The sequence below is a fragment of the Sarcophilus harrisii genome, chromosome 6, assembly GCF_902635505.1.
Source record: "Sarcophilus harrisii chromosome 6, mSarHar1.11, whole genome shotgun sequence".
Classification (NCBI taxonomy): Eukaryota; Metazoa; Chordata; class Mammalia; order Dasyuromorphia; family Dasyuridae; genus Sarcophilus; species Sarcophilus harrisii.
This window is the reverse complement of record NC_045431.1, coordinates 147,768,161-147,794,051: the sequence shown is the minus strand read 5'-3', so window position 1 is coordinate 147,794,051 and position 25,891 is coordinate 147,768,161. Positions and strand designations below refer to the sequence as shown.

Sequence of the window (25,891 nt, the reverse complement as noted above, 5' to 3'; positions counted from 1 at the left end):
ATCTATCTATTTCCCAGGAGAAGTATTGCATTCTGTAATCTCATCTAGTAGATTGGAGAATGAGTTAGATGAATAAAAGGCTGGACTAATCAAATCCTTATTACATTTCATTTTCTTATACTATGACTTTCCTATTGACTTTATTTTTTCAGTTGCAAAAATAGAAAGTTCCCCATTGAGAATTCCTACCAATAGGTTCTCTCATTAATTAAGAGCCTGGTAACTTTGGGAAAACAATATAGCCTCTTCAGATTTCATTGACCTGATCAATAAAGTGAAAGGGTGAAACTTTAAAATCTCTAAAGTATTTTAAGGATCCCTAATTTCATACTTTTTTCATCTGTGTAGGTCATAGTACCTTTCAACCCCTGATTTTTTTTTTTTTTTTGCCTTAATATATGAACTTCATGAATTGCTTCAACTAAAGAAAAAGTTATGTCATTTGGTGGCCAGCCATCTGGTGATGAGACAAACTGGTCCTTGGGTAATCAACGATTATACAAGCCATTGTTTGACCCATCCTTGAAGCCCTTAGATAGGAACAGAATCATGTAAACATTAAGCTTTGCTGTCATGTCCTTTACTAAATGCCACAATGATGTGTTATACTTTTTCTGTCCTTGTGTTTATATGTAGTGGGAAATAATTGAAATTATGAAAACTGAATAATTTTAATGTGAATATTTATGGAGCTTAAATCATTGCCTATATACTTACTTGCTCATTTAACTTTTAAAATAGTTCTGTGAGATATTTTGGGGTACTCATTGGGGATAATAATCTTATTGGTTTCATCCAGCCTCTGCAGTAATTTCTGGGATCCTAATTGCATAGCAGTTGCATTTACCTGCAGGCCTTTCATTTCATTTTTTTTTTTTTTTTGAAAATTGCAGGTCCTTAGGGAGAATAGAAGTAGATTTTAAGGAAATAAATGTCTTACCTCCAACTATTATGACATCATCAAAAATAGAGTCCATAAATTATATGAGTTTATGATAATAAAATAATCAATAGGCAGAAAATCTAGGTGCCACATGATAGATAGTCAGAAGTGATATTTATTATGTATTGCATTAAAATCCTTTCTTTTTTTTTTAAATAAAAGAGTACTCTTAAAAACTAAGAATTTGTTCTGAATCAACAGTTGAATTGATGAATGCAGACACATTTAAAATCACTTTAATATTTTTATATACTTTGCAATATTAATGAAAGTGGAAATAGGCTGGAAATAAAGTCAGGAGGAAACCAAATTCCAGTAAGAGCCAGAAGATGGAATGAAAGAGGAAAAGGTTTAAGATGGAGGTATTTGTTAATTAATAGAGCAGGCATTCCAACAGTGGGAAGTTGGGTAGATCTCCAGTGGAATATTGGGGTAGGGATGGTTAAGGTTGAAGGGAATGGGTGGGAAAATAAAATTGTGCATAGGGGATCTTTGAAAGAGAAGTAGCAAATCAATCAAGTTTATTATTATGGGAATTTTTTTCAGGTATAGATTGGGCTAGATTACTGCTCATCTCTCACATAAAAATATATTCTGAGGCATAATTAATGAAACCAGGGGGTCTTAATTAAGAGGATGGAGTCTGGTTGAGGGAGGCAGGTGATTAAGATAGAGAAGGTTCCCCTCAATCTGGTAGCAGGTAGTCATTTTCATTTTAAAAAATTAGGGTATAAATCATTATTGATTAGAGAAATGCAAATTAAAACAACTCTGAGGTACCACCTTATACCTCTCAGATTGGCTGACAGAAAAAAAATAATGAAAAGTGGTAGAGGGGATGTGGGAAAACTTGGGACACTAATACATCATTAGTAGAATTTTGAAATGATCCAACCATTCTAAAGACTAATTTGGACTAAATGTCCAAATAGCTATAAAGCTGTGCATAGTCTTCGATCCAACAGTGTCATTACTGGATCTGAATCCCAAGGAAATCATAAAGGAGGGGAAAGGATCCACATTTGCAAAAATATTTGTAGCAGCTTTTTATGTAGCAAAAAATTGGAAAATGAGTAGATGCCCATCGATTGGGGAATGGTTGAATAAGTTGTGTTATATGAAGATAATGGAATATTATTGTTCTATAAAAATGATGATCAAATTGATTTCAGAAAGGCCTGGAAAGATTTAAATGAATTGATGTTGAGTGAAACAAGCTCAACCAGGAATACATTGTACAGCAATATTGTTCAATGATCAAATATGAAAAACTTGTTTCTTCTCAGTGGTTCAGTAATCCGAGGCAATCCCAATAAACTTTGTATGGAAAATGCAATCTGAATCCAGAAAAAGAACTATGGAGGCTAAATGTAAATCAACACATGCTATGTTCACTTCTTTTTTTGTTTTTTCTTTCTCTCATTATTTTCTCCTTTTTTCTGATTTTTTTCTCTCAACAAGTTTCATAAGGAAATGTGTATTGATGTACATGTACAATCAGAAAAATAAAACAATTAATGAAGGAAAAAGATATATAATAAAAAAATAAAATATAATTTCCCTGGAAAAAAGATTTAGGGTGGCTTCTGGCATTAGAATCTTCCACCTTCTACTCAGCTTCACTATGTTCTAGAAGAAGGAAATGTACTCACTATTGTTCTTTGTACAAAAGGAATGATTCATAGGCATGTTTGGGTAGCTATTCTCCAATACCTGATTTTCTTTGTCTATTTATGAATAATAGCATAGAGGCCAGGTATCATGATTTGAGAACTGAATCATTTCAAAAGCTAATTGAGATAAATTTTGATGAATTGTTAAGGCCAACTAGTAAATTCCTTTTCAACTTTTTGATATTTTTTCTTTCTTTTTAAAAATTTTTTAGAACACAATAAGGGTTAAGTGATTTGCTCAGGATCATACAGCATAAGTGTCATTTTCTGAGGCCATATTTCTGTTCAGGTCTTCCTGACTCCAAGGTCACTGCTATATGTACTTCACCACCTAGTTGTCCCAGAAATTTTTTCTTAAAATTTTTTTCAGTAGAAAATGAGAAATACATTCCTTACTTTCCCCCTCTATATACCTTAGAAAGAGATGAAGAGCATTGTTTCTTTCCTATGCTCTCTTGAAACTGGGTTTACATTGAACTTCAGAAAAAAAAAATATTGTCCTTGAGCTGGTGGTAAATGAAACTTATGGCTCTAACCCTTCTCAATGTGGATTGTATGTCAAGGATCTCTTGTCAGAAGAAATCAAAAAGGAAATACCATTCAAATTTGGTACCAGAGCAAAAGTATCACAAAGAAAATTACTTATTTTGACTGTAAGTTGGATGAGGTCTGCTTCACCTAACAAAGTATATAGTCAGAGCTTCCTTCTAAACCAGAGATTCTTAAAAAAAATTTAAAGATGATCTTTGGTGGTTTGGTAAACCTGATGGACCCCTTCTCAGAATAATGTTTTGAAATGTATACAATGCCTAAGATTAACTAAGAAAACAAATTATACCAAAATATAGTCATTAAAGTATGAAATAAAAGACCCTCAGTTAAGAATGTTTAAGTATTTATGAAAAATTAGTCTCAATACAAATCTCAGAGAACTTGGCTCTCTATTCGCCCAGTAGAATTGTTTGATCTAGCAGATGGAGAGCCAGATTTAGTGTTACAAAGAGATAGGTTCAAATATTTTCTTTGCCATATGTTGATTTTTGTCATCCTGTGTAAATCACTTAATCTTTCAATTCCCATAAGACTATATGATCATTGGGTTTTAAGTTGAGGTTTGGAAGGTATCTTGAATCCATCTAATCAAAATTACCTAAGTTTAAATATGACATATCAGGGAGTTAAATGACCCATCAGAGGTTCAATATATAGGAAATATCAGAAATGGATCCAGATTCTGTTACTACAGATGGTCAGGAAAGTGTGTTCTGTCATAATTTGTTTAAGAGGAGGTTTCAGTCTACCTAGGTAGAACAAGTTTCCTCATTGGGAGTTCATAAGTCTAGCATGACAAAAAATAGTTGGTTAAATAAGCCACATTCTCCCAAGTCCATTTCTGGCTTTCTTGGGTAAACATATTATTTTTGTTTCATTGCTCTTCCTGGGAAGGATAATTGGAATACAACTTAACCAATGCAAAATTATATGAAACCAATCAAACAGCTGCTTTTGTTCCCTAGCTAGGAGACTTTTGCCAACATCAGGAAGCCAAGGAAATATTCTCATGGTGCTTTTCCAGAAATAATTAGCAATACTGGCTAGTTTTAATACCTGACTTTTTGACAGGACCCTGGAGCTTGTTACCTTCATGCTGGAGTCTGGTGGTCTTCTGCTGAAACACTGAAAAATACATAAAATTCATTACTCACTGAGCCCAAACATCTCAACCTTAGTGTAGACATCTCAGTGTTGCTGGATTGCTGTACATCATTTTCTTTAATAATTCTTGACAATTTTATTTTCTGAGTAGGATGTCTATTACATTTTCAATTTTGTCATTTGTGCCACTGATTTGTCATGTCATATAGTTCTTTCTTGTCTAGAAAAACATCTTGCTGATACCAGGCCTCACTGATTTACTAAAATCATGATTTTATTTTATAAACCCCATGCCCTTAAAAATGCTAAATCCAGCACTTAGGTAATATTAAAAATTTGCATAGAAATGATTCATGTTTCCCTTCCAGTGCTCAGCAAGACTGATGACTGTTTTCCCTTAAATAAAAGCAAATGATGCATTTCATAGATAGAAAAACTGAAGTAATCTTTAAACATCTTTAGTGTTTTAACTTTTATTTTTATTAAGAGCTTAATCATTGGTACATGTAAACATGTTAAAATTTGAAGAATATTTTTTATTGCATAAGAAACTGAGCACTTTAAAGGAAGTCTTCTAAGTGTATGTGGGGAGGTGATAGATTAGTAGTGATAGAAATGTAAAAAAAAGCACAAATAAAAGAAAAAAAGAAAGGTAAAAGGGGATACACACATAATATTATTTAATGTTTAGTACCAGCTAAATTGGCATTCTGATTAATCTGGGTGTGAGGGCAAGTACATGAGGCAGGAGACATTTAATTTTACAAAATTTCAGAATACAAGAATTAGAAAATAACCATCAGCCATCTATTACAACACATAACAAAAAAAAAAAGGAATACCCATTATCATTTCTATTTTTCCTTTTGGGGGACAAACAGAAAAAAAATCAGCTCATATCTTTCACATGATAGCTTTCAAATATTGAAGCCAGATCTCATGTCAGCATTTGCTGTTCCCCAATTCCTTTACTACATGGGTATAGGGAAATGTCCTTCAATGTGAAAGTTTGTATTCATTTTATAAACTGATAGGATCATATGATGAAAAAAAGTTTATAGAATAGTCAAGGGGATTTTTAAAATATAGATAATGGTAATGTTCTCCTCTAAAATGTAAACTTCTCTGGGAGCAGGTTTCTTGGAGGGCTTCTGGAGGCAGCCTTCATTTTAGTTCAAAGTAATCACCCCGAATGTAGCCAGGAGTTAAAGTCCAAATCTTTTATTTTCTCTTCCAAAATCTTATCTCCTTCACTTGGGGTTCAGCTAGTTTTCTGGAAGCCTTCTGGATCTTGGTTTCAGTGTTCTCCACAGGACATCCTGCCACCACTTCTCTGTCTTCCTTTGTTCTGCAGTCTGCCCAAGTGCCATCTCTGGCTTGTGAATCTCCTTGACTAAATCCTGGCTTGTGAATCTCCTAGAGTCAATTCTAGTTGAGGCTCCTAGCTTATATATGCTCTTTTAAAGATGTGAATCTTGTGGAATTGTAGTAAGTATTAAGTACATCTAGAGAACTGTTAAGCAGCCTGCTAAACAACAATTGTCTCTATCAATTCCAGTGATTTAGCACCTTGTAAGAATTCTAACAGATAATCTCTCTACTCAGTGCAGGTCAGAACTGTTTATTTCTTAAAATCATTGAGAGTTACCTGGAGCTCTAAGAAGTGACTCAACTTGACCATAGATATAGAATCAGTATATGTGTCAGAGGTGTGACTTGATCCTTGATTTTCCTGATTCTGAGAAGAGCTTTCCATATTAAACCACTCTGCTCTGGCTATAATAAATACCAAATAATCTTGCTTCATTCACATTCTTTTTTTCCTCACATCAGTCTTGTTAAGTAGGTATAGATAGTTCTCATCTTCTTTTATAGATGGAGAGATAACTTTGTCTGCTAAATGTCAAATGAAAACTCAGAAAGTTTTGCAAACATTCTACCTTTGGGGATTTGCATTCTAATGTAGTCACTGGATGTTCTGAGGTTCCTTATCCCAACTTCCATTCTTGCTAATTACTAGGATTCCCAAGCTTAGTTACTTCTTCCTTTCAGGATTCAAAAAGTACCCTTCATGGGTCAAGAGTAATTTTCTAATTCCAATGGCTTGAACCTCCACTGGTATGCTTCCCTCTGAAGATTATGAGTTGAGAATCATTTAGTTAGCCAGCCTTGCAAAATTATTCTTTTTAGAAAGGGGATACAGTAAACATAGTTGGTATAAACTATCCACCCCAAATGTTTCTGTTTAATTTCTTCCAAAGTACAGAATCAAGGGGAAATTAGGCTCAAAGTTATTTTCTCCTATTTGTGTTTATTTTAAGCATGGTAAGTCTCTGTCTATATTCTCGACTCCTTATGCAGATATTATCATCAGAGAATTCAAGGACACTTTTTAATATACCAATGGGAATCTAACAGAGTCTAGAAGGGCCTTCTTCAATCAAAGGTGCTAGGAAGGAGATCTGGTCAAGGTTAAAGCTGAGGCCTTTCTCCATTATCCCTGAAAAGTTTTTTTTCCCTTAAGAATATGATACAAAGCTATACTTATTTCAATTTCTAAGAAAAAAAAAACTATCAAACCCTACACAAAATCCTGAGGAAATGGCAAACTACCACAGCCAATTGGAACAAGCTCTCTTGTTCTGTCACTTCACTTGGTTTACAAAGTTGATTATAAAATAAAGCAGTTGAATTAGATGGCTGCTGAGGTCCCTTGTATTTATAATTCTATATGCTTAGCATAAGTACCAGGAAGACATTGTAACATAGGTGATTAGAGGGGTAGCCTTAGAATCAGAAAGATCTGAGTTCAAATTCTACCTCTGACAAATATTAACTCTGTGGTCCTAAGCTAATCATCCAGCCCCAGATAAATATCTTAAAATAGGTTGCTAATGTTTGTCACTGCAGTGACTCCTTATGTTAGAATTTTCCATATCAGTGAAATCAAAGATTTGGACAAAATAAAGAGCATATAAGTCACATTCCAAATAACAACAACAAAAAATTAAATATTGGTAAAAAAAATATCAAGGGAAACAGTGACTGTGTCAAATTTTGAAAAGAAGGAGCAATTAAAATAATTTTCTTAAAATATGAAATTTCTTTTTTATTATTTTTTATTATGCCTTTTTATTTACAAGATATATCCATAGGTAATTTTTCAGTATTGATATTTGCAAATCCTTTTGTTCCAACTTGTTCCCTCCTTCCCCCCACCCCTTCCCCCAGATGGCATGTTAAATATGTTAAGGTATAAGTTAAATAAGTTAATAAGTTAAATAAATAAAGGTATACATAAAAAACAGTTATTTTGCTGTATAAAAAGAGTCAGACTTTGAAATAGTGTGCAATTAGCCTTTAAAGGAAATAAAAAATGCAGGCAGACAAAAATAGAGGGATTGGGAATTCTATGTAATGGTTCATAGTTATTTCCCAGAATTCTTTCACAGAGTGTAGCTGGTTCAATTCATTACTGCTCTATTGGAGCTGATTTGGTTCATCTCATTGTTGAAGAGGGCCACATCCATCAGAATTGATCACCATATAGTTTTGTTGTTGAAGTATATAATGATCTGGTCCTGCTCATTTCACTCAACATCAGTTCATGTAAGTATCTCCAGGCCTTTCTGAAATCATCTTGTTGGTCATTTCTTACAGAGCAATAATATTCCATAATATTCATATACCACAATTTATTCAGTCATTCTCCAATTGATGGGCATCCACTCAGTATCCAGTTTCTGGCCACTACAAAGAGGGCTTCCACAAACATAAAATATGAAATTTCCCAGGAAAATCTATGTATATCTTGGAAAATTTATTAGTGGAAAGTAGACTGATATCTCAATTGACATGTGGGAAACATAATTTTCTCAAAAAAACAACAACCTAAGGGTGGTGTTTGCAATTTAATATTTTTCTAAAATATTAAAATCATACAGTCTATGGTTCTGCTGATCAATGAGTTATTAGGAGAATTGGAGGTTTAAAAATTATTTCTTTTTTGGCCTCTTCAAAATATTAAAAAACAACAAAATACTTTCATTATTTTAATCACATATTGAATCTTCATTCTTTGCCAATATTGTTAAGATAATGGCTGGGAGTGCTTGGTATTAAAAATCAGCTGACATCATCAATTCAGGAAATAACATGAATCCAAAGTAGAAATTTAGTCAATAAAGCCTCTAATTGAAAAGGGTAGTAATTGATAGGTTTGGAAGATTCTGCTGAGTTTTGTAACCATTAATTAATCAGAAATTGATTTGGTCTTCTGTCTGTTCAGAGTCAATTTGTTAAAACCACTTTGTACCTTGAAATTTGCTGAAATACCTTCAATTGACATCAAATACTCAGCATGAATGAAATACAAGAAATACCACGAACTCTTCCAGTTTATAGAATGGATGGATATATATTCTGTGGTGGTGAAATCTGTTAGGCAGTGTTGTGCTTGGGGCAAACCTACCAAGGAAAGGGTATGGGGATATTGTTAATAAATTCATCTTGCTGCCTGAAGTGCTGATATGTGTGCACACACATACTGTGATACAACAACCAGTTGTCAATAATGATTTTCGGCTTCCCAGGGCCTTATTGATGTGACTTATTTTGAAATGAGGAATTGATACTTCCAGACTAGCATTCTATCTGCACTACTTTGAATTCTGGACTCTCATCTACTACATGATCTTGATAGATTAGGCTATTGGGTTGACTCTAGTATAATGAAATGCATAGTTTTTTTAATTAAAGCTTTTTATTTTCAAAACATATGCATGGATAATTTTTCAACATTAACCCTTGTAAAACCTTGCATTCCAATTTCACCCCTCCTTTTTACCCCCTCTATCAGATGGCAAGTAATCCAATATATGTTAAACATGATAAAATATATGTTAAATTCAATATATACATACATGTTTATATGTTTATATGATTATCTTGCTGCACAAGAAAAATCAAATCAAAAAGGGAAATATGAGAAAGAAAATAAAATGCAAGCAAATGATAATAAAAAGAATGAAAATGCTATGTTGTGATCCACACTCAGTTCCCACAGTCCTTTCTCTGGGTGTAGATGGTTGTCTTCATCACAAGATCATTGGAATTGGCCTGAATCACCTCATTGTTTTTTTTTTTTTAAATTAATTGTAACTTTTTATTGACAGAACATATGCCTGGGTAATTTTTTTTTTTTTACACCATTATCCCTTGCATTCACTTCTGTTCTGACTTTTCCCCTCCCTCCCTCCACCCCTCCCCCAGATGGCAAGCAGTCTTATATATACTAAATGTTCTTTCTTTGGGTGTAGCTGCTTCTGTCCATCAACTGGAACTGAATTAGATTTTCTCTTTGTTAAAGAAATCCACTTGCATCAGAATACATCCTCATACAGTAGTGTTGTTGAAGTATATAATGATCTCCAGGTTCTGCTCATTTCACTAGCCTCAGTTCATGTAAGTCTCCCCAGGCCTCTCTGTATTCATCCTGCTGGTCATTTCTTACAGAACAATTATAATCCATGACATTCATATATCACAATTTACCCAACCATTCTCCAATTGATGGGCATCCATTCATATTCCAGCTTCTAGCCACTACAAATAGGGTCGCCACAAATATTTTGGCACATACAGGTTCCTTTCCCTTCTTTAGTATCTCTTTGGGGTATAATCCCAGTAGTAGCACAGCTGGATCAAAGGGTATGCACAGTTTGATAACTTTTTGGGCATAATTCCAGATTGCTCTCCAGAATGGTTGTTGAATCATCTCATTGTTGAAAAGACCTATGTCACTCAGAATTGATCATTGTATAATCTTACTGTTGCCATGTACAATGATCTCCTGGTTCTGCTCATTTCATTTCATCAGTTCATGTAAGTCTCTCTAGGACTTTTTGAAATCATCCTGCTGATCATTTCTTATAGAACAATAATATTCTATAACATTAATATACCATAAATTATTTAGCCATTCTCTAACTGATGGGCATCCCCTCAGTTTTCAGTTTGTTGCCACTATAAAAAGGGCTGCCCAAACAGTTTTGCACATGTGGGTCCCTTTCCCTTCTTTAAGACCTTTTTGGGATATAAGCCCAGTAGAAACACTGGTAGTGGAATGCCCTTTGGGCATAGTACCTAGTTGCTCTCCACAATGGTTGCATTAGTTTACAGCTCCACCGACAATGTATTAGTGTCCCAGTTTTCCCACATTCCCTCTAACATTCGTCATTATCTTTTCTTGTCATTTTAACCAATCTAAGTGGTGTGAGATTACACCTCAGAGTTGTCTTAATTTGCATTTATCTTAACAATAGTGGAAATGCATAGTTTTAGAAAGCTTTGTTTTTGTTTTTTTATTTTTACATCATTTCCTCTAAACTTTTATGATAATCTTTCTTGTTACTTTATAGTCACAATGTGGGCAGATTAAAAGCAATATTGGTCTTATACATAAAGGAATGCTTACCTGGAAGGTATGAGTTTAATACAAATGATAATTATTAAAGCAAATTCAAATCTCTTAAAATGGCAGCAGATTGTATGGATGTCTCAGATACTTTTAGAGGAGCCTGAACTTTTGGAAGATGAAGAAAGTTTTTCCTTTTTCTCCTTAAAAAAAAAGGATGTTTCATTTTTATTTTGTTTTCCTTTCCCCCCTTTCTTTTCCTTTCCTTCTTCTGAGCTTTGTTTCTTTTGTTTTGAAGTGTTTTCTTCAATAGAACTAAATGAATAAGACTTCTTCCTTTACTTTTACAATTTAATATTCTCTTTATTTTTTCCTTTCTTTTTCCTCATTTGTATTTTTCCAGGCAAAATGCAAATTATTGAATTCCCAGCTTCTTTCTTACTATTTTCAATACTTGTGCTGTTAACATCTAGAATTTCATTTCTTTTGTGTTATATTGAAGAAAATTATAGCATTCAAAAGTCATGTGACCAGCTATTACAGTATGAATCAATTCATAGGAGATTTCTCTTATTTTTTGTATTAATCACATTTATTATTACATATAGCACATTGGTATTCAATTATACTTATGAATCATCCTTTGTTTAGGCATTCCTTAATTGAATGGAATCCAAGATATCTGACTTCGAAATCACTAGTCTTCCTAACACTTGGCTATGCTTTTCAAACTGCCATTTTATTTTGATAGCTTAAATTTTTGCATCCAATTCTGATATTGTCCTTGTTTCCACTGGAGGACTTGAATCACCTCAATCTTGACACTCTTGCTATAAATGAAATCAGGAAGAAAATTGCAACTTAATGGATAGAAGGATCATAGGTACTCTTTAACAATCTCTAAAGAATTAAAAATGATTATCACATGGAGGATAATGTCATATTGTCTGAGCAGGCAGGTATGAGCGGCTGCAACTTATAATCAATGATGAATTCTGGCAGAGCCAAGGCCTGAAGAAGGGACCTTCAGTGAATTTTCTTGTAATAATTCCAAATTATTGATTAGCTGAAATAATAACTATAATAACATCCTATTAATGTGTCTGTTTTCCCATATACTCTCCCTCATTGACCATTTCTGTGTATCGCTTGAATGAGGGATATAAACTCAAAAGTTGCATTTGCTTTTTAAAAAAATAGTTATTGTTTTAGTAAGTTGAGCATTATTTCATATGGTTACTCATAGTTGGCATTTCTTAAAAATTCTTCCTACACTCTGAGCACTTAATATTTTTGTCAGCACTGTTTTTGTTGGATATTAGACTTTTGCCCAAGAGATGAAATTTGAGATGGAGAAATAGAAAGTCTTGGGTTTAAAAGAATAAATGTGTACTTAGGTACAAGAAAAAGAAGTGTGGTTTAGAAGAGGAAAAATTAGATCTAGAGGTTTTTAGTGAACTGTAAGCCAAAACCAAACAAATGCAATCTTGGAGTAAATGAAGAGTGACATAAAATAAGGAATGGGTGGAAACATTCTCACTGTTTTCTGTTTGCAACATATGTGGAGTTATGTGTTTAATTTTGTGGACCCCATTTTATGAAAGACATTGACCACGTGTGTCTAGAATAAGACACCAGGATGATTAGGAATTTTGACTTTATGACACATGAGTACTGGATAAAAGAATGAAATGAAATCTCTAAAACTTTATGATTCTATGTTTGTGTGCATGATGACTGGTCTTCTACAATTAGTGATGAAATAAAACAAAGTATTTTGAATCAGGAAGTCTTGTGTTCAAATCTGGCCTCAGACATTTATTAGTTGAATGACTCTGAGCAACACACTTAATCCTGTTTGCCTCAGTTTTTCATCTCTCAAATGAGCTAGAGAAGGAAATAGCAAACTGGTATTTTTGCCAAGAAAATACCAAATGGAGTTGTGAAGTCAGACACAGCTAAAAATAACTGGACAAATAATCTATCTGGAATACAGGGAATATTATTGTATGGGAAACATCAATGCAAAGAGATATATTTCAACCTATGACCATAAAGAACAAACCTTAGAAGTTTAGATTATTCATTAAGTATCATGGAACCTTGGAGTTAGAAGTTTTAAATTCTTTCAGACTATCCATTGCAACATTCAATTTAGAAAGAAGTACATTTTATAATAATCCCTTACAGGTGGTTGGCTTATTAAGTCATTTCTGGAATCTTTCTAGTGTTGGGAAGCTCACAACATTTCATAGTAAATTTTAGCACAGTTTAATTGTTAGAAAATTTTTCTTTTTATTGAGTTGAAACATTCCTCCTCATAATTTCCATCCATTGGTCCTATGTTGGAATCTTTACAAAGTGTTAAGACATTGGAGTTGATAGAGATAATAGTTATGTGGTTTGGCATGGTTCAGTGTGATTGATTTGATCTTAGAAAGAGATATTTTGGGCCGGAATTTGAAACAAGGTACCAAGTAGAACTGATAGAAACAATGGTTAAATCTAGTTTAGCACTGATTTAATCCTACAACAAATAATGGTTTCCCAATGATATAATGATGGGTGTGTACTCAGTGCACGGCATATAAGCAAGAAGCTCTCAGGGCCACAGGACACTGGAAGAAAGCCTGCAAGCCCTGTTTTCGAGGCAAGAGAGATTCATTGCATCTTCCAACTTGGTGCTGGCTGGAGGCTGAAGAAAGCAGAGGCAGAAGTCAAGGACAAAGCTGCAAGAGCTCAAGCAGAGAGATAGGTCTCTGAACTAACCGGGCTAATTTGGAAGGAGAAATAAACGTTTGCAATTTTTACCAGCTGGCTGCGATTTTGGAGTAATTATTTATTTCAACTGAGACTAAGGCTGCCTCCAGAAAACCACCACAGTCCTAGTTTTAGCTTCTTGAAATACACAGAATAAACCTACTTCCTATCCTCTTTAATAGTTTATCCAATAATTGCTGACATTGATTATATTTTCCTTAAGTCTTTTCTTCAGGGTAATAATTTATAGATGCTTCAAATACTTTCTTACTGGAATTGCATGTCAGATCTTTCACCACTTTGTTCTCCTTTTCTCTGAATATGTTTCACTTTATTCATTTATCAGTTAAAATGAGATGCTCACAGCTGAATACAATACTGCAGATATGTTCTAACAAGTTCAGAGTACAAAGGGGATATTATCCTTCTTTCTTTTAATGGTATAGTTATATAGCAATAGTTTAGGTTTACATTAGCTATTTTTGTTAACCATATAACATTTGATTCATACTGAATCAAATGACAAAAAAGAAATAACAAAAACAGCACTTCTATATATTTTTCTTTATCACCAACATTCTCATCCTCCTCAATATTATGATAATGCACATTTATATAATGCATTAAGATTTGCAAACACATTTTCTTTACAACATTTCTGTTGAAAATTCTTCCCCCTAAACAAGAAATTCTTATAAGGAAACAGGCTATAAGATGTTAATGTTTTACCATGATAATGTAGTTTATTATGAACTTATGATTCCCCATTTCAAATCTAACTAACTAAATCTGTCCTTTCCTGTACTTGTAGAGTTGATTTTCCAAATGTAGGATGTTATTATTATGAAGTTTAATGATTATTTTCACTGACAGGAAAGCTAATAGTCTAATAAGAGAAGAAACATTTAGTTAACTGACTTTGGGTATAATAAAGAGAAAAATCATTTAGAAAGTGGATAATTATTTTTCCTCCCTATAGATATTAGCAGACATTTCATACTATTAACACTGGAATAGAAACCTTTCTTCAAAAAATCTCTTTCTCTCTGTATGTGTGTGTATATATGCACACACATATATATCTCCACTTAATGAGGGAAAACTTTCCCTTTTTTCCTTTTAAAATAGTAATTTATTTTTTCCAATTATAGGTATAGACAACTTTTAACATTCATTTCTTTTAAAATTTGAGTTCCACATTTTTTCCTTCTTTCCCTCACCTCCTTGCTTCCTAAGATAGAAAGCAATTTGATAGAGGTTATATTTGTGCAATCATGTAAAATATATTTACATATTAGTTTTGTGAAGAAAGAAATTGATCCAAAGGATGGGAAAAATAAATTGAAAATAGAATACTTCAATCTGGATTAAACTTCTTACTTCTTTCTTTGAATGTGGATACCATGCTCCACCATGAGTCTTTTGGACTTGTTTTGGATTATTGTGTCATTCATAATTGATCATTACACAATGTTGTTGTTACTGTGTACAATATTCTCCTGGTTCTGCTCACTTCACTTTGCATCAGTTCATGTAAGATTTTCTAGATTTTTTTGAAGTCTTCCTACTTATCATTTTTAAAGCATAATAATATTCCATTATATTCATATATCACTACCTGTTCAGCTCTAAACGTTGGGCATAAAGGAAACAGTAACAGTTAGTTGTGAGGTTTGGATCCTAGCTCTGCATCAGAAAAGGTCTTTTTCTCTCCTGTGTGGCTCCCTGAACTATTCTTCTTGCCATGAAAGGGCACCAGAAAATGCAAGGACAGAGTCAACCATAGTTGTTTATAGGAAATAATTTCTTGCCGTACTGCTACCCAAATTTCCCACTTGTTCCACTGATTTATTTTATGATTTTATTCACCAGCAAGTAGTTCTGCTGATTTTCCCTGAATAGAATGAAATCTGGCAGTCTACATCCTTCCTCCTTTGTGTTCTCTTAACATTCTTTTTTTTTTTGTTTGTTTTCTCATATAAATTCTGCTCCTACTCCATCTTATTCTCTGAAGTACCTCATTGGTGCTTTTACTGGTATTTCATTAAAAACAGAAATGAATTAGGGTAGGATTAGTGGGCATGGTGTAGTAGAATAAATACTGGATTTGAAATCAGAGGCAAATTTCAATCATGTTTCTACTTGGTGTTACAGTGGGCACAGTGCTGGTTGCAAAGACGTGAATTCCTACAGATATTAATAATTCTGTGATCCTGAAGAATTCCTTGACCTTTGTCTTTTTACTTTCTCAATCTGCAAAATGAAGGTGAAAAATAGCACTCATCTTCTGGGGTTGTCTTGGAGATCAAGTGAGATAATATTTGTAAAGCTTAAAGCAAATGCTAGTTGCTGCTGTTGTTCCATGTGTCTTTGTGACTCTGTTTTGGGATTTTCTTGGTGAAGTTACTGGAATAATTTGACAATTCCTTTTCCAGCTCAATTTACAGATAAGGAAACTGAGGCAAACTAGGTTAAGTGATTTGTCCAGGGTCACATAGCTATTAAGCATCTAAGGAGGACTTTGAACTCAGAGTCTCTTCTTATGACAAGCCTGGTGCTCTATCCACCATACCACCTTGCTGTTATTGCTCTCAATGCAGGAAGCCTAGTACTACCTTTGCTTCTCAAACACCCCAGACTTGGAGTTAGGAAGAACTGAGTTCTATACTGACATTAAACAGTAGCTACATACGACTCTGGGCAAATCTGACAGACTGTTTCCTCCTCTGTAAAATGAAGATCATAAAAACACCTAATTGTCTAGAATTGTTGTGAAAATCAAATGAGATAATTACTTGTAAAGTAATTAACACAGTATTTAACATGTAGTAGGCACTTCGTTAAATGTGGAAATATGTAAAAATTATGTAAAAGGACAAAAATATTACTTTACTACTCTATTATATTCTACTATACTACTTGAACAAGTCACTTGATTTTCCTTACCTCAGTTTCCTGCTCAGGAAAATGAAAGGATTAGAAGAGATGATCTCAGCCATTCTTTCAGGATCTTGATCTATGTTCCTTTGGGTCTATACTGCTATGCTTATCTTTGCCTTGTTGGCAATGGCTATTGTTTTCTCTCAAATTACTGTTTTCTTTCTTTTAAACATTTTGAGATACAGGTCTTGTTTTAGATTAAAGTCAAAGAAACTATAGTATAGTGGAAAGAACACTTAACAAACTTTCTATTTGATAACTATGTAGCATTGGGCAAGACATTAAATCTCTCTAGGCCTCAGTTTGCTCATCTATAAAACTGGTAAATTGAACTTGGTGATTTCTAAGATGCCATCCAACTCCATAGATAAACAATGTGGAGTAATAATAAATAATAATAATAATGACTAACATTATTAACACACACACACACACACACACCACATACACAGACACATATGCACACACACACACATCCCACACACCTTTCTTGGGTTGGGGGGGAAGGAAAAAAAGGGGGAAAATAAATTTATATAACAAATGTTGTATATTGGGAGGCAATAGCAAATTGAACATGGTAGATTGGCAGTTTTCTATGTAACCATCTTTTTTTTTTTATTATACTGTTATGGAGATGCTTGTTTTGTTCTCTGAATTGAGAATAAAATGAAATTTTAAAAAATAGTGGGCAGTTAGGTTGTACAGGAGCATTTCTGAGGCTCAAAGTTGCTTCTAATTGGCTAATTGTTGTATAATTCCCTTGTTCTGTTCCTCTATGAAAAAGAGCATTTCTAACAAATAGTATAGTCATTATAGGGCCTGGGTTAATATGGTAGATAGAGCACCAGCCCTTGAGTCAAGAGCACCTGAGTTCAAATCTGACCTTAGACATTTACTAGCTGTATGACCCAGCATAAGTCAGTTAAACCTGTTTGTTTCCAAAAACTAAAGTACAACAAGAACAACAATAAAAAAAATAATAGTGGGAGTAGACAGTCTTTGTAAGAATGACAAAATAAATTTAGTAGGAATTAGTAAGGACTAAGATTTTGAAATTTGCATTACATGATCTATGAGAATCTGCTAAAAAAAGAACAAACAAATCATCCCCCCAAAATAAGCCAAAACCAAATAGAGTTTGAATAATAATCAGAAAAATCAACTTAAAATTATCCTAACTTACTTTTTATTTTTCTGCCTAAGCTATTCCCAGACCAATCTTGGGCACTGATGGTGTTCCTAAATGATTAAATTTTCAAAGAGAATACCATATTTCAAAGAAGGACTATATTTGATTTCCTCAGGCCTGGACTAATGAGAGACTAAATAATAAAATAAGATACCATCATTGACATATATGAAAATGTTTTACTATGATTTTAAAAACACTTTGAAAGAAAATGATGTTTGATCAACTTTCTGTGCATCAAAATAAAGGGAAAAAGTTATCAAAGCAGTTCTAACATTTTCAACTTCAATGCCTTCCTCATTTTTTGGCTTAAAAAGGCTAAAGTCTCCCTTCCACTGCATCCTGGGTCACCTCCAGTCCCCTGGACATAAATGGTTCCGAAAGAGAGATTAAGGCTGGTGATTTTCCATAGCCCTCCCTTACTTAAATCCAATTCACTTGCAAGTTCATGATATCACTTTCTTGATATGATTTTCTTTGAGAACAAGGGAATAATGGAATTGTATTTTTTCTCTTCTTTTCTACAAGTGTTGATTAAGAATAAAACTGAATAGTTTATGACTTGTCATCTTATAATAGTAATAATAATAATAATAATAATAATAACAATCCAAATGGAACTCTCTCTCCTTATAAAACCCTCATCATTTTTGGAGATTCTTCAAATCATCCAACAGTTAACATTCCTCAAGACACCATCTCTATCCATGTTTTTTTTTTTTAATGTTAGTGAGACAACTTTGGTAGAATTTGCTTTGGAATGAAAATGATGCTGAATGGGAGAAAATTTACATAGTGTTGCATATTCAAGACATTAAGTCAAATTAAGCAGAAGAACAGAGGCGGAGAAGGTGAAAATGTGACTAATTCACTAGAAACTGTATTCCTTTTTGAAAGTTGACAGCAACATTTTACTTGTCAAACTCATCTTTGGCCTCTTCAAATAAGGAAATTGTTTCTGAGCTGCCCTTCTTAGAAAGAGTTGATGAAACATGTTTTAATTATCATTAAAAAAAATTAAGGTGATACAAGGTCTGTACAGTAAGCTAGTGCAACAGTAAAGGTGTGAATTAAAATCAAATGTAGTTGAAAACCAAAAATTAACTCCTTGGTGCCTATCCCTGTAAGATTTATATAGACATCTGAAGTGAACCAGAACAATTTATTAATCAGAACTATGACACTGAATTGAACACATTACAAAGGAGCCAATTTTTCCTCATTTTCATCAACTTAAAAGCATCAATTTCATCTGATGGGTAAGAAATGCTCATATTAGTTTCCCAATGCCATTTTTACAAGTCAAGAAGGTAATAATATACACATTGGGAGCAAGAAGTCTTACTATTAGTTACAAAACTACTAATCAGTTTCTAAGTTCCTCATCACCTCATACCTAATGACCTCCTAATTAATCTTCTTGCCTCAAGCTTTTCTCTAAAAATCCCCTGTTTATTTATCTGTTAAAGAGATTTTGCTAAAACACAGTTTCCATCATGCCTTTCCCCATACCAACAAATTTTATTGGTTCTCTATTATTTCTTGGATAAAATATAAATTCCTCTGTTATGTATTCAAAACCCTTTACAACATAGTTCATGGTACATAGAGCACTTGACAATTTGTAATCAGTAAAATCAGGAATGAAATTCCTAGCTTACTCCCCATTCCTCAATTTCTTCATCTGAATTACAATCTAGATGGAAGCCTTCCAGTTGTAAATCTATAATCATATGATCTTAGAATAAATTCAGATTTATGACATTATTCTTCTTCACACATATGAGAGATCAAACTGTTGTAGGGTACATAAATGCTACTACATCTCTGGTGTAATAACTGCTCCTCATTCCAAGTATATAATTCTTCATCTCCTTTACCACCTTAGACTCCCTAGTTTTCTTAAAAGCCCAGATCACATGCCTGTATTCTCTATGGAGCATTTCCTGATCTCCCCGCTATTACTGCCTATCTTTCTGAAATCATCTTGCATATTGTTACTATTCAGTCACTGAGTCATGCATAATACCTTATGACTCCATGAATTATAGCATACCAGGGTTTCTATCTTCTATTATTTCTTAAAATTAATCCAAGTTCATGTTCATTGTTTCCATGACATAATCTATCCATTTCATCCTTTGCTATCCCCTTTTCTTTTTGCTTTAAATCTTTCTCAAAACCAGGGTCTTTTTAATGCATATGATATTCTTACATAATGACTAGAGAATTTAAACTTCAAACTTCAGTTATAGTTTTTGACTTTTCAGTGAATAGTCTGAATTATTGGACACACACACACACACACACACACACACACAGAATTCCCAATAAATAGGTGCTTGATTGATACTACTTGACTGACTGATTGGTTAAGCCATTTATTTGTCATGCTAACAATTGACCAAGGGTTTATGGGATATGCTGCCTCCCAAAACCAGAAAGCACGTGGTCCCAGGGACAATAATGGCGAGTCCTTCAGATCACTTCCTCTTGTGGTGCTGAGACTCCAAGTCTGTCAGGATTGAACTTCAGGAGAAGCTCTTTCTAAGTTTGATACTAGGCTATAATACCATTTCTGTGGGTCATTTCTTTCCCCTTTTAGGGAAAAGAAATTGTTATCTGAAGGGAATAGAAAATTTTTGTATTTGATGATTTATTTTTATCCTCCTTTGACACAAAGGAAAATAAGTTTCATTCTGATGATGCTTCTCAAATTGGGAACCTCAGGGAATTTCTGAGGAAGCTGTAGGGATTGGAGTTCTGGCACATTTAAATAGCTATTCTATGGAGCCCCTGCCATGAGGCTTATTAGCAAAACTGCCTTCTTCCTCCCACACCATCGCCCTGCAGACTCTTTTCCCTCTTGTTGATAGGCAGTCAATAATATTTATTGAGCACCCTAGCTCCCTCTGTGAACACTCTATGAGATGCTTATCACCTCCCACGGTTCCTTGTTCCTAACTCACCCCTTCCTCATAGCCTAACTTCTTTTTTTGTTTAAAAAAAAAAGAACACATTAAGAAAGATCTCACTTTAGTAATATTCCATCTTTAGAAAAAAATGGAAATGAATTCAAAAGATCAAAAGGTTTTCAAAAATAATTTAAAAAGACAAGATCTAGTGTTTTAGATAACCACTCACACTCCATACTCTAGAAAATGCTCTTCTCTCAAGTTCTTTGTCTCCCTTTACTATTACCAAATTTCCTCTGCCAAGCCTCACTTTTTGGGATTAATACTATTCTTGCATTGTTACTGCTATTTTCTACTGCTTTTTCTTGTTCACATGCCGGTGAATGAAGTAGAAAAAAATCACAAAAACCTGCTGAATGGATCCACTACAAATTTATGTTATACAGTTCCAACTGGGACTTCCTGTAATAAGGCAATACATTTGTATCTCCCCAAGTGATTCATCACAGTAGATTTTCCACACCTTTTCATCCCTCCTCAAATCACTACTGGCTGCCCTCCCCAATCCTTTCTGTTGACAACCTTGTTCACAGAGAAAAAACTGAGATCACTTACTAAGAGCTTCCTCTTCTCCCTCTCCTCATCTTGCATCATTCAGATTTTTTGAATTCTGTTTCTCATTAAGAGATGTTTCTTTTCCTTAGCTTTTACATAAATAGATATTCCTATTTCATTTCATTATCTCCACTATCTATCAGTACCATCTCTCAACCTTTCCTATCTACAGGCTGCTTTCCTACTGTTAACAAGTATCCTCATGTCTTCCCTTCTCATAAAACCCTCATTGGATCCACCCATCCATTCCTGCTAGCTATGGTTCCAAATGCCTCCTGCCTTTTACAGCTAAAAGTATCTACAATCAAAATCTCCATTTCCTTTCCTCTCAGTCTTTTCTTAATTAACTCTTTACAATCTGACTTCCTCCCTCATTATTCAATTAAAACTGTTCTTTCCAATGTTATGAATGATATCTTAATTTCTATATCTAAGGGCCTTTTCTCTGTCCTCTTCCTTCTTGTCCTCTGAAAACTTTGACTCTATGGACCATCCTCTTCTCATTTATATTCCTTTTCTCTAGGTCTTCATGACTTGGAAATACTTTGTTTTCTTTCCACAACTTTTATCATTATTCATTAAATCTCCTTTGCTGGACTTTTAGTCATGTTATGATAATAGTAAAATCCCCCAAAACTCTGTCCTTTTCTCCTGTATCTCTCTATACTCTTTTACTTGGTGATCTCGTCAGCTTCCATGAATTCAGTTATCATCTCTATCCACTTATCCAGTCTTAACAGTTCTTTTAATGTACAATCTGGCACCTCCAAATGATTATTAGACTTCAAAATGAGTATCTCACGGATATTGTAAACTCATCATGTTCAAAACAGAATGAATTTTCTTTCTTTTTAATTTTTTTTAAACAAATCTCCCTCTCTTCCTGACTTCCCTATTGCTGTTAAAGATAAACCATCTTTCCAGTCACCAGTCACCAGTCACTTGGGTGTCATCCTCAAACTTTTACTCTTTTTCTCACTTCTTATGTACAATCTGTTGTCAAATCCTGTTGATTTTATTTTCATAACATTTCTTGTTTATACTCTGTAATTCTCTTCTGACACTGCTACTACCTAGTAGCAAACCCTCATTATGTCATCTCTATAGCAATTGCTTTTTAGTTATTCTCTTTGCCAGAGGTCTATTCCCACTGTAGTCTATCTTCTACTCAGTTGTCAAATTGATTTCCCAAAATTTCAGGTTTGATCATGTCACACATCCTATCAATAAACTCTGGTAGTTTGCTATTAGCTTCAGATCAAACAGAATATCCTCTATTTGGCATTCAAATTCTTCACTCAGAGTCTTCCTCTTACTTTTCCATTTTTTGCTGGTACTCCTGCATTGGGGTCAGAATGGCGGTGGAGGGGAAAGAGTAAGCCAGGTGACGTTGCCCAGCCCTTCCTCACTTAAATCCAATCTACTTGCATGTCATGGCATTACCTCGCTAATGTCATAGTCCTCTTCAAGAATGAAAAACAAAACAACAACCTCCTGCATTGTATTTTATCAGATGACTGTTTCACAGGTATTCCTTAATATCTAGAATTTTTTCCCTTCTTATCTCCTCCTCTAATCTTTTTTCAGTCTTAGCTCAAATTCCATCTTCTACAAGAAACTTAATTCTAATACCTTCCCTTTGTTTATTATTTCCAATTGATCCTTTCTATAGTTTATTTGAGTATTGTCTCTTCCATTAGATTGTAAGCTCTTAGAAGAAGGGACTTTATTTTATCTCTTTTTCTATTCCTAGCATTTAGCTCTGAGCCTGGCACATAGTAAGTGGCTTAATGGATGTTTATTGAATGAAGAAATAGTTGTTTGTATGTTGTCTCCTACATTAGACTGAGAGCCCTTTAAAAACAGAGATAGTCTTTTGTCTCTGTTTTCCATGATTTAATAGAGTGCCTGGCACATAGCAGGAACTGAATAAATGCTTGCTGATTGATTGACCTTTAGGCCAATAATAGATGGCAAAAAAGTGACAGCCTGTTCATATTTTGTCATGAAAGAGGATGAAAATAGTGAATAGAAGTCCAGGATCTATTTATGATGACATCCACAGGACCAAGAATCTTAATTATGCCCTTTTCTCTCCTCTGATACTGGTGCAGTATCACCACCCTGGTACAGATCCTTATCATTCTTTTGGTAATTATCAGCTGGTGGGTCTTTCTAACAAGTCTTTTCCCCATTCCAATCTATCAGCCATTAAGACACCAAAGTGATGCTTCTAAAGTATGCCCAATCAAGTAACCCTCCTACTTAACAAACTCCAATGACTTCCTACCACCTCCAGTATCAAATGCAAAATCCTTTGATATTCAAAGCCCTCCATAATATAATACCCTCCTACCTTTCTAGTCTTCTTATACCTTAAGTACTCTTTGATCCAGTAACACTGGTCTCCTTTCAGTTCCATTAAAAAAATTCTATCTTTGGCTCCAGGAATTTTCTCTGGCTATCCTCCAAGCTTGCAACATTCTCCTTGTTCATTTTTGCCTTTTGGCTTCCCTGACTTCCTTTAAGTTCTAAATAAATGCTCATTTTTCTACCTGAAACCTTTCCTAATTCTTCTGAATTATTGTCCTTTCCCTTTCTTAATTTTGTCTTATTTATCTTCTATGTAGCTTGTTTGTACATATATGTCTGCTTGTTATTTTCCCATTAGATTGTAAGTTCTTTGAAAGCAGGAACTGCCTTTTGCCCCATTTTTTAGCATAATGTCTGTCTGGCACATAGTAGGTACTTAGTAAATATTTCTTAACTGACCAATTCTGTATTTTTTTTTTTTTGGATACAGACCATCTCCTTATGTTTACTTCAAACAAATAATTCTGCTTAAACACATCATATTGCAGAAGGAACTGCAAGTTCCTAATAGGGCAAGGGCAGTGTTAGAAAATCATAGAATTTCAGAATTAGAAGGAATCTTGGTGACCATCTAGTCCAACTAGGCCAGTGGTCAGCTGTCTATGAGCTAAATCTGACCAGATGCTTGTTTTTGTATAGATGAAGCTAAGAATAATTTTTACACTGGACCAGAAATGACCCTGGATCATATTCTGTGAACTTTTGGTCTATTTAAATCCATACCTGATAAGGAGCTGTCCACTATAAAATATCCTACAAGCGGTCATCCAGACTCTGCTTAAAGACATTCAATGTTGGAGAACCTTCTACAATTTAAGGAAGCCCATTCCATTTGTAAACCACTCTATTTATTAGGATATTGTTGGTCTTTTTTCCTGTCAAGCTGAAACTGGATTTTTTGCTACTTTTGCCCAATGCTTCTGGCTCTGCCTTCTAGGGTCAAACACAAAAGGTCTAAAAATCTCTACCTACTGTCTCTGCTTCTCTCTTTTTCTGTCTCATAACAAATGCCCTTCAAGTAGTTGAAAACAAAATGTCCTCTCAACAACTAATCTAATCAACATTTCTTAGGTTCCTTCAACTGAATGTCATATGAGCTAGCTTTAATGTCTTTTACAATTTTGATTATTTTTCTTTGAACATATTCCAGTTTATTAATGTCTTTCCTAAACTGGATCATCCAGAAAAGAATGCAGAACTCCAGCTACTGAGGGACCAGGACAATATATTGGAATTATGATCTTTTTATTTATGGAAGCTATAACTTTCTCCCTCTTCCCATTCTTTTTTCTCTTTCTCTTTCTCTCTCTTTCTCCTTCCCTATCTTTTTCCCTCCCCCTCCCTTCCTCTGTCTCTATCTCTGTGTCTCCGTCTCTGTCTGTCTGTCTGTCTGTCTCCTCTCCTTCCTCTCCCCTCTCTCTTCCTCTCCTCTTCTCTATCTTCCTCCTCTCCTTCTCTGACTCTCTTACTCTTCTATTCTTTTTGTATCCCTCCTTCCTTTGTGTCTCCTTCTGCCACATACATATTACTGCTGAATCAAGTTTAATTTGCAGTCCACTAACAGCCCTCTGGGGTAACTAGGTGGTATAGTGGAGGAACACTAGATTTGGAATCAGGAAAACTCATCTTTCAGAGCTCAAATCTGATCTCAGACACTTAGTAGCTGTGTGACCCTGGGCAAGTTACTTAACTCTGTTTGCCTAAGTTTTCTTATCTATAAAATGAGCTGGAGAAAGAAATAGCAAAAATATTACAGAATCCTTTTTTTTTTTTTTTCTGCTGAGGCAATTGGGGTTAAACGACTTGCCCAGGGTCACACAGGGTATTAAGTGTCTGAGACCAGATTTGAACTCAGGTCCTCCTGACTTCAGGGCTGGTGCTCTATGCACTGGGCTACCTAGCTGCCTCATTATAGAATCTTTGACAAGAAAACCCAAATGAGGTCATGAAGAGTTGGACTCAACTGAAACAGAAATGAACAATAATAAAAAACTGGCTCTTCTGCAATATCTTTTTTTTTTTCAGGCAAACTGTTATCTAATTATGCCTTTCTTACCTACTATTTATGAAGTAATTATAACCTCCCCCAAATCTATTTTTCCCTATTAAGTGTTACCTCATTAGATTCATCCTAGTGTTCCTGTAAGTTCCTTGACATAGTGACTGAAAAGGATGCCGACATGAGTATTTTTGGTCTTGGAGGCAATCCTATAATTTTCTTTTCCTGAGGCAGTTGGGGTAATTGCCAAGTATGACTTGCTTAGGGTCATACAGCTAGTAAGTATTAAGTGTCTGAAGCCAAATTAGAACTCAGGTCTTCCTGACTCTTGACTTTACTGTACCACCTAGCTATCCCACAATACTATAAATTTAAGAATTTCTGAGTTCCTAGATCTTTCAGTTTGTTAAAGC

At 34.3% G+C, this 25,891-nt stretch overlaps 1 protein-coding gene across 1 annotated transcript in view; it reads right to left on the bottom strand.

Annotated features, from left to right (window-relative positions):
* LOC111721305 (B-cell scaffold protein with ankyrin repeats-like) overlaps window positions 1-25,891 on the bottom strand; it is a 77,091-nt gene that overhangs the window by 26,664 nt on the left and 24,536 nt on the right. Inside the window, exon 4 of the mRNA XM_031943851.1 lies at window positions 4,225-4,293. Within this exon, the coding sequence (XP_031799711.1) occupies window positions 4,225-4,293 (69 nt within the window). The remainder of the gene's footprint in view (window positions 1-4,224; window positions 4,294-25,891) is intronic.